This window comes from Eucalyptus grandis, chromosome 11, assembly GCF_016545825.1.
Source record: "Eucalyptus grandis isolate ANBG69807.140 chromosome 11, ASM1654582v1, whole genome shotgun sequence".
In the NCBI taxonomy this organism is placed as follows: domain Eukaryota; kingdom Viridiplantae; phylum Streptophyta; class Magnoliopsida; order Myrtales; family Myrtaceae; genus Eucalyptus; species Eucalyptus grandis.
This window is the reverse complement of record NC_052622.1, coordinates 29,135,393-29,145,460: the sequence shown is the minus strand read 5'-3', so window position 1 is coordinate 29,145,460 and position 10,068 is coordinate 29,135,393. Positions and strand designations below refer to the sequence as shown.

The 10,068-nt window shown below is 38.0% G+C and overlaps 1 protein-coding gene across 1 annotated transcript; it reads left to right on the top strand.

Moving 5' to 3' along the window:
- The first annotated feature begins 5,725 nt into the window (after positions 1-5,725).
- LOC104428387 (MDIS1-interacting receptor like kinase 2) lies at positions 5,726-9,763 on the top strand. Its single transcript, XM_039304647.1, has 2 exons — positions 5,726-8,364; positions 8,797-9,763. Exons 1-2 carry the CDS (start codon positions 7,452-7,454, stop codon positions 9,195-9,197), a joined length of 1,314 nt encoding a protein of 437 aa, XP_039160581.1. The 5' UTR covers positions 5,726-7,451; the 3' UTR covers positions 9,198-9,763.
- The last annotated feature ends 305 nt before the right edge of the window (positions 9,764-10,068 follow it).

Genomic DNA, 10,068 nt, shown 5'->3' with positions numbered 1-10,068 from the left:
AGCCGGGCCCGCCGGTCCGACCGGCCCGACCGTTGACCGTTGACGACCATTGACCGTTGACTAACGACCGTTGACCGTTGACCGAAAAAAAGAAAAAAAAAAGAATATGTTTCTTTTTCAATTAAGTCTATGTGGATTATAATGTGATCCCTTATTTGTTCTGCATTTGTTGCAGGAACAATGCCTCCCTTGAGGTTGCGCACACCTATTCGCGCAATTGCGATGAACAAAAAGGATAGGGCATGTCTAAGTTGATAGGCGAGTTGGCCGATCATCGATGGGAGAGAGGTGACTTAATTGATCACGTCGTTGAAGTCAACGGGAAAATTCAACAGGTCATATGGAATGGTCGTCCTATGTCACAGTCAAAGATGGTGCGATTTTTCATAAACACTCTTCCACCTGAATGGCAAGATGTGTTAAATCGCATATGGGATGTCAACGGAGCTTCCTATAAGAAAATTGTGATGGATTTTGTAAATGAATATTACTGTATTGTTTCAAGGGAAAAGATCAAGAAATTGAACAAAAGAGGATCTTTCCCGGTTCGTGTCTTTGACTTGGTGTTAGTTGTATTGGCTGATATATGTTAAGTGTGATTTGTGGACATATTATGTAATGTTTACTACCTAATTGTGTTAATTGAAAGCATTATTGTTTTATTGGATGTCTATTATATGTTGCTTTATGTTATTGCTGGTTGCTGTGGGTAATTAGCTGTGGGTAGTTTTAGAAGTTTTTGTAGCTTCATAAAATTGATTTTGCATATGACAATCATATTAATGATAGTTTTAAGTTAGGATTTTTGGAGGATGATTGGAAACGTAGTGACCTTTTGATTCTGAAGCCTTACTTGAAATTATTTATTAATATGATGGGTCAATGTAAAAAGGGATGAATAATGATAGGCATTAATAATTCGTGCATATGTCTGATGTATTCAGATCAATGGCTTTAGCCGCAAAGAGCATAGTTGCCGAGCTGAACAAAGGTGAAAAGCTCAATGGTGACAACTATGAAATTTGGCACATGAAGATTCAATATGTGCTGAAAAAGCAAGAAGCACTAGAAGCTCTTGACCAAGTTATGGAAGATCTTATAAATGATGTGCGCCACTTTGAGCTAGCTGAGGACCGACTAATAGCATTTGAGCAGAAAATAGATATTTGCAATGCTGGTTCTAGCTCAGAAAAGGGCTTTGTGCTCTAAGCACAAGCGTATTGATTCGTTCAATATGTGGGAATGCAAAGGATCAAGTCCTTATTGCAAGAAATCAAGAGTTAACCAACACAAGAGAGGAAAATGTCCTCAAGTAAAGAAAATGTCAAGGGTGAGGTGTTACAATTGTGACAAGAGAGGTCACTATGCTCGCAAGCTGTTGTGAGCCAAAAAGATAAACACCTCTTGCACATTTGAGAACTTTGCTTATGTGTCGAGTTACTGCATTATTGGTTGAATCCAATCCTTTGTGGACTGTAGATTCGAGAACGACGGACCATGTAAGGAATGATAAAGGATCCTTCGTGAAATTCCGACGATACCAACTGGAACTATGTGGATCTATGTGGGAAATAATTTCAGAGTTGAAGTTAAAGGGATTGGCACCTGCCAATTGAATATGCGTGGTGGACGCACCTTGTTCCTACATGATGTCCTATATGCTCCAGTGATTCGTCGAAATTTAAGTGTCTTTTTGATGTTGGTTAAGCTTGGTTTTAGTATGAACTTCCATAATAGATGTGTAGATTTGTATTTGGATACAAACTACTATGATTTTGGTCACTTTCTGGATGGTTTTATTGTACTAAATGTTGACTGTGGTGATGTCAATATGTTATTCCCTTGTTTCACGTCTTCTACTTTATATGATAATGATGTGAATATGGTGGCATGCTAGACTTGGTCATATGGGCCAACAACATATGAAAAGACTAGCCAAAGAGGGCTTGTTAGACAATATTGAAAAAGTCGATTTGCTCATATGTAAGCATTGCCTAGAAGGGAAAACGACAAGAAAACCATTTGGAAAAGGAAAAAAAGAGCTGAATTTCCTCTGCATTTAATCCATTCGATGTACGTGGTCCAATGAATGTGAAAGGAAGGCATGGGGCTGTTTATTTCATCACTTTTATTGATGATTATACTCGATTCAGATATGTCTATTTGATTTCTCACAAATCTGAAGCAATAAGTTGTTTTAAAAGGTTTATGAACCTGGTAGAGAATCAATTAGACAAGAAAATAAAAGCATTGAAATCCGATCGAGGTCGAGAATATTTATCTGATGAGTTCAGAAAATTATGTAATGAAAAAGGAATAGAAAGACAGTTGTCTATTCCATATACTCCTCAACAAAATGGTGTTGCGGAGAGAAGAAACAGAACCCTACTGGAAATGGTTAGGTCCATGATGGCGCATGCTAACTTACCTATTACTTTTTGGAGTGATGCGTTGTTAACTGCTGCCTATATACTGAATCGTGTGCCTTCCAAATCAGTTACTTCCACTCCATATGAGTTATGGACGGGTAGAAAACCGGACTTAAGTTTTCTTAAGCCATGGGGTTGTGCTGCCTATACACATGAGTCCTCTCACAAGTTTGGGAAACTGGGTCCCAGAGGAAAGAAGAGTATTTTTATAAGGTTCTCTGAACACTCGAAAGGAGGTGAGCAGGAAAGTGGGAGTATAACTGAGTTTGAATCACGAGATGTCACATTCCTAGAGGATGAATTTCCTAAGAAGAGCGAAATATGGGAAGATTGTTCCCTATTTGAAACCTTGGATCAAGATAATGACCTTAGTGGACTTCATCCAAGTGGGAGCATAATGGGGAATGATGTGCAAAGTGTACAATCTCCCATACGGCGAACAAGTCGCCAAAGTATTCCTCGTCGACGTTTTGACATTAAAAAAGGGAAACTTTTATGGTTGCTCCACAAGATGAGGATGAGCCAAGAAATATTAATGAGGCTCTGAATTGCCTAGTAAGGAAAAATGGATTAATGCAATGGAAGAGGAAATGGAGTCAATGAAATCAAACCAAGTCTCGGGAATTGGTTGATGCGCAAAAGGACGCGAGCTATTGGGAACAAATGGGTTCTCAAAATAAAGCGAAAGGCTGATGGCTCGATTGAAAGGCATAAGGCTCGCCTTGTGGCAAAGGGGTATAATCAACAGGAAGGAATTGATTATGAAGATACGTTTTCTCCTATAGTGAGATTTACCTTAATTCGCATTATTAAAGCGGTAGTGGCTAGTCTGGATCTTGAATTACATCAAATGGATGTAAAGACTGCTTTCCTCAATGGAGAATTAGAGGAAGAAATATATATGGAACAACCTGTTGGTTTCATAGTGAAAGGCCAAGAAGAAAAAGTATGTCGACTTTTGAGGTCGATATATGGTCTTAAGCAGTTATCAAGACAATGGTATATACGTTTTCATAATGCCATAATGGCATATAATTTTACGATGATTGATGAGGATCATTGTGTATATATCAAAAGATCCAAGGATCAATTTGTGATCATATCATTATATGTTGATGATATACTAATTGCTGGAAGTAATATGGAGTTTGTTAAGACTGTCAAGAGTTGGTTGTCTTCCAACTTTGAGATGAAGGATATGGGTGAGGCTGCATACATTCTTGGAGTTAAGATTTCAAGAGATCGTTCGAAGAGATCGTTGTCTCTTTCGCAAGAAACTTATATAAACAAAGTTTTAGAACGGTTTCGTATGCAAGATTGTAAACCCATAGACACTCCTATTGCAAAAGGTGAAGGATTGAGCCATAGGCGTGTCCAATGACTCCACAAGAGAAGGAACAAATGAAACATGTTCCTTATGCAAGTCTTTGTTGGGAGCTTGATGTACGCTATGATGTGTACAAGACCCGACATATGTTTTGCAGTTGGAATGGTGAGTAGATACCAATCCAATCCGGGTCCAGCACATTGGAAAGCCGTTAAGAGAATACTTGAGATATCCGAAGGGAACTGCTGATTACAAGTTGAATTACCAAGGAAATGATCTCGCGACTTGAAGGCTATTCGAGATGCTTTGATTGGGGAGGATATTTAGATGAAAGAAAATCTACCTCGGGATTTGCTTTCTTGCGAGCAATGGCGCCATATCATGGAGTAGTAAGAAGCAAACGTGCATAGCTTTATCCACGATGGAAGCTGAGTTCGTGGCGTTATCAGCAGCAGTACAAGAAGGAGTTTGGCTCAAGAGATTTTTGGATCATTTAGGTGTTATTGAGAAAGCTGCAAATCCATTATTGGTTAAGCTGATAGCCAAGCAACTATAGCGTACACCAAAGATCCAAAATATCATGGCAAGACCAAACATATAGATACCAAGTATAACTTTGTGAAAGATATGGTTGCACGAAAGGATGTGAACTTACAGTACATATCTACGCATAGAATGGTAGCAGATCCTATGACAAAGCCAATACCTAGAGATGTGTTTTGTGGTCATGTAAAATCTCTAAGATTGCGTAGAATCGATGTACTTGAATTGTAATTTCCCGAGTTGTTCACATTTATGAAATTTTGTTTTTCATTGATTAATGCCTATGAATCTTTGTATGATCTTTATGCATCTTAATGCTCGGTGCATTATTTTAAGTTGAGAAGTATGTCGGATAGATAAAAGATTAGCCCACTCACACGGGTAATCGCCTCACATTTCTTGTGTGATAAATAGAGATGAGACTGATTTTAAGCTTATTATCTAGGTGATAATCGAGCTCAAGCTTAAAATACGTATGTCGCCTTAACTAAGTGTTAAGATGAGGACATAATACTTACTATGTCCGAAAGTAAAATACCCCACATATTTTACTTTATCTGTCTATGATGCCAGATGTGAGTTATGATGAATTTTGTGATTGAGTAGATATGTGAACTCAAGTTAGACATTAGGTATGTCTGAACTATCATCTGTACGGTATTGAAAAGTGCAGACATACGCTCCATGGGAAAGGAGTTAATACCGTAATACGTATTTCATACTACGTATGCATGAGATGACCAATAAGAGTGGCAAAAAGTTTGATTTCAACTTTTATGACGTGTGAGACTCTTGAGGAAAAGAGTTCCTCAATTTTTAGTCCCCTCAGAACTCTTACTTATTCTCAAGATTTCTATTTAGTGTTTGCTATCTTAGGGTGTTGCCAATGGTCATGAGATGATTCGATCTAATGGGGCATTTCTAGAAAAGCAAGCTGGACTGAAATTGAAAGTTTGAAGGAAAGAGAAAGATCGATTTTGGAGAATCACATTGTGGTTTTGTATTCACTGGTCGACCAATTATGACTGTCTTTGTGATAATTATAATTGTGAACACAATATATATATATATATATATATTGTTTAAAAGTTTAAAAGAGATCAAGAGAGATATAAATGTGATCGATCGATCTAGGGTACTGCATACTAAATCTACTTAGAGTGTGACGCCCATTATGAGCTGCTATATATTCCTAACAGATGTATAGCAACGAGCTCTCAAAGTATGCTGGTCGCACGGATTATTCACCCGTATGAATGTTGAAGAGGTAAAGAGAATCTGTTCGGCCCACCATGTGCGAGTGGGAGATGAAGGCTTTATTTGATTTGGGCTTAAGGCCCGTCCGCCCAAGTTGGGCCCAGAAAGCCCGGCCCACGGGAATAGGGCTCGTGGAAAGAAGCGGGTATAAAAGGGAGGAGAGAGAGAGAAAAACACACCTTTTTGTTTTTGCAATTCAACGTACGTCTTTTCTCTTCTCACGCTCTCTCTCTCCCAAAAGAAAAGAACAGTAAGCATACGGCGCGCTTTTCTTCCCTTCAAGGCCTCCTCGGATCGAACAGAGTCTGATTTCTCTTCCTCCATTGGCATCGGTGCTTAATTTGTGGCTAACAAGGTACGCTCGAATCCGTGGTGTGCTTTACGATCGGTGATACGTGTTTTCCCGGGCTTCGTCTTCCGCATTGATTTAGGGGTTCGATTTAGTGTCGAATCCGGTTTTTCGGGGATCAGTCATTCCCAACACGCGCAATAATATTTCCAGTTCCATTCCGAGAGAGATAAGTGAATTGAGGAATTTGAAAATGCTTTACATATGGCAAAATGGACTTTCAGGACCCATACCTTCAGAAATTGGGAGGCTTACTTCTCTTTTAGAACTTGACCTATCAGAGAACTACCTCATCGGCTCAATTCCTCTTTCCATTGGAAACTTGACAAGTTTATCTTTTCTTTGCCTCTCCCAAAATAATTTGGTTGGTCCAATCCCTACTTCTCTCGGAAAACTGGGCAACTTAACCAATTTGGGCATTTCAAGAAATACCCTTTCTAGTTCCATTCTAGAGAGATAAGTGACTTGAGGAATTTGGAATTTCTTTACATTTGGAAGAATAGACTTTCGGGACCCATGCCTGCAGAAATCGGGAGGCTTACTTCTCTTATCGAACTTGATCTATCATCCAACAATATCATTGGCTCAATTCCTTGCTCCATTGGAAACTTGACAAATTTATCTCTTCTTAGTCTCTATCAAAATGGACTTTCAGGACTGATACCTTCGGAAATTGGAAGCCTGGCCAATCTAACTCATTTGAAACTTGGCGACAGTATATTTTTTGGTTCCTTACCTCCTGAATTCAATAAGTTAACACAGTTGACCACTTTGCAGCTATATAATAATGAATTAGAAGGGGTACTACCAGAAGATGTATGTCTTGGGAGATCATTGCAAAATTTCTCAGTCATAAATAATCATTTCACAGGTCATATCCCCACAAGTCTAGAGAACTGTAGCACATTATTTAGATTGAGGCTTGATGGAAACCAACTTACAGGGAACATAGCAGATGTGTTCGGAATATATCCGCATCTAAATTTTATGGACTTAAGCCACAATCATTTGAGAGGTGAACTTTCATGGAAATGGGAGCATTGTAGTAATTTGATGAGTTTAAGGATATCAAACAATGACCTCTCTGGTGATATACCCACAACACTTGGAAGGATGGCTCAGTTACAGGAACTAGACCTTTCTTCGAATAATTTAAGGGGAGAGATTCCAAGGGAAATGGGTAGTCTGTCCATGTTGTTAAAACTCGATCTAAGCAACAATGCGATCACAGGAAATGTCCCAATTGAGATTGGACTTTTATCCAATTTGGAAAATCTGAACTTGGCATCAAACAATTTGAGTGGATATATACCGATGCAACTAGGCTTGTGCAAACGTTTGTTGAACTTAAACTTGAGCAGAAATAAAATCCAGAGAAGCATTCCTCGTGAGATAGGTAATGCACAAGTCCTCGAGGTTCTTGATTTAAGTTACAATTTTTTTTTCTGAAAATATACCAAGCGAGCTTGCAGAGCTGAGAAACTTGCAAGTTCTAAATATCTCCCACAATAGCTTGTTTGGTTCCATCCCACATATTTTTGAAGATATGTTGGCCTTGACTTCTATTGATGTATCCTACAATGACCTTGAAGGTCCTCTCCCTAATGTCAAGGCTTTCAACGAGGCTCCGTTTGAGGCAATTCAGCATAACAAAGGGCTTTGTGGAAATGTTGTTGGTTTACCGAAATGCAATTCTACTGGGAACAAGAAAAGTAATCGACATGTTGAAGCTAGAATCATACTAATCCTCATTCTCTCGTTCTTGGGGTTTCTCCTTCTCTCTTGCACCTTGATTGTTCTTGGAATCATCTATCATCATCAAAGAAGGATTACGAAGAGAGAGAAGAATGAGCAAGCAAAAGATTTGGATTTCAAGAGTATTATGAGTTATGATGGCAAAGTTTTCCATGATCGAATCATTGAGGCCACAAAAGGATTTGACTCCATGTACTACGTGGGTGAAGGAGCATATGGAATTCTTTATAAAGCCGAGATATCAGAAGGTCAAACGTTTGCTATAAAGCAAACCTTGTCATCCAAAGAAGATAGTGAGATCATTGATTTGATACCATTTGAAAGGGAAATTCAAGCCTTAACAAATATACGTCACCGCAACATCGTGAAATTTTATGGCTTCTGCTCTCATGCCCAACGTTGTTTTTTGGTGTATGAGTACATGGAAAGAGGAAGTTTGAGGGCAATTTTGAACGATGATGAAACAGCTAGAGAATTTCAATGGGACAAGAGGGTAAATGTGGTCCGAGGAGTTGCGGATGCATTGTCCTATATGCATCATGAATGTTCACCTTCATTATTACATCGGGACTTGACCAGTAACAACATTCTATTGGATCTCAATTATGAGGCTCGTGTTTCCGATTTTGGCACTGCAAGATTGTTGAGGCCGGATTCATCAAACTGGACCGCTATTGCTGGCACCATCGGGTATATTGCTCCAGGTACTTTGTAATATTTGTTTTAATTTCGATGGCATTTGGTGTTATGCTTCTATGATTGATTTTTTACTAGTTTAGTGAAGTTCACTAGTTATTTAATCATCTTATGGAGATTTGTTGTATTATTTTAGAGCTTTCAAATTCAATATTGATGAAAAAGCTTTTTGATTTTACTCATAAGTAAGAATTGTAAAATGAGGAAAACATCATAATCAATCCATTTCAAGGATATTAATTCGTTTTACCTAAAACATGCTCGTATTTTAAGCATCGAACAAAAATTGTTGAACTTTGTCAAAACATAAACTCCCATAGTCAAATCAGTGTTGTAAGTGTAGATTAAGTAGAAATCTGCAATTGTAACTGTCATACGTCACGCCATGAGAACACAACTTATGATCGAGATTAAAAAAACAGTGGATTCTTTACTTGCAGAGCTGGCTTATTCTACGGTCCCTACAGAAAAGTGCGATGTATATAGCTTTGGAGTCGTCGCACTAGAGACAATCATGGGAAAGCATCCTGGAGATCATGTCTCTCAAGAATGTTCATCGTCTGCCCAAACTGAGTCGGTGATGTTGATGGATGTGCTAGATCAACGACTCTCGCCTTCTAGACTTGGCCTTCAAGATGCGCAGGACGTAGTCTTGATCGCCAAGCTAGCGTTCGAGTGCTTGCAAGCCGATCCAAGGCTTCGACCGACCATGGGACAAGTCTCACGCGAGCTTGGCTTTCAAGTACCCCTGGATATGCCATTCTCTACAGTCAGTTTAGAGCAACTTCGCGTTCTTAATGTCAAAGAAAATTGGAGCATTTCAGGAGATGGTAAGATTTGAATATTTTATATGCTATTGTGCTTCTTTTGAATTATGATGACAATCGCCTTTTGAACATTTTCTTAGTTCTCACTAATCCTAACCATGTGATTTTTAATTTTCACTATAGAGGTAACTTCTCTATGAACATTACAAGACTAATGCGATGTTTAGAGTTTGAAGTCGTGGTACCAGAAATAATTATGGGAAGACTTCTAGGAAGATCTAGTTTCACAATTATTTCCATCCTTTTGCCAACTGATCAAGAAGTGAATTTTGAAAATGCAGTGGATCAGCATCTCTTGCCTTCCCTTATATGAGATGTAAAGAACATGTACTTTCTATTGCTATAAGAGATAATAGAATTAGCAATATGTAAACTTTTATCGATGTGTAGTGTCATATTTGAACTTTTGATTGATTCAAATATATCAATTTTAAGTAATCTCCGCCATCGTCTCAAAACTTTCAGTTTTTTCTAATTAAATACCCAATTTATTTTAAGAATATGTGCGTTGAAAGTCCTAACACTTGTTACGAATGTGTAATTAAGTCCTCAAACTTTAAAAAAATGTAATGAAGTTGTAAAACTTGTCATGAAGGTGCAATTAAGTTTTAAAACTTTCAAAAAGTACAATCATGTCTTTAAAGTTATTAAATTGGTTCGATCAAGTCCTTTCATTGATTGTATTTTTTAAAAATTTTAGGGCTCGATTGTACTTTTATGACAAGTTTTAGAATTTGATTGTATTTTTTGAAATTTTTAGGACTTGATTGTACTTTCTTGACAAGTTTTAGTACTCAATTGCGCTTTTGTAATAAGTTTTAGAACTTCCAATGAACTTATCCTTATATTTTAATATGTTTATGTGATCCTTTCATTAATTATTTT

Excerpts from the sequence above, each read along its gene's own strand:
- LOC104428387 (XM_039304647.1), top strand. The coding sequence starts at position 7,452 with ATGTTGGCCTTGACTTCTATTGATGTATCCTACAATGACCTTGAAGGT. Across the intron at positions 8,365-8,796 it reads CATCGGGTATATTGCTCCAG|AGCTGGCTTATTCTACGGTC; the intron begins GTACTTTGTAAT and ends CTTTACTTGCAG.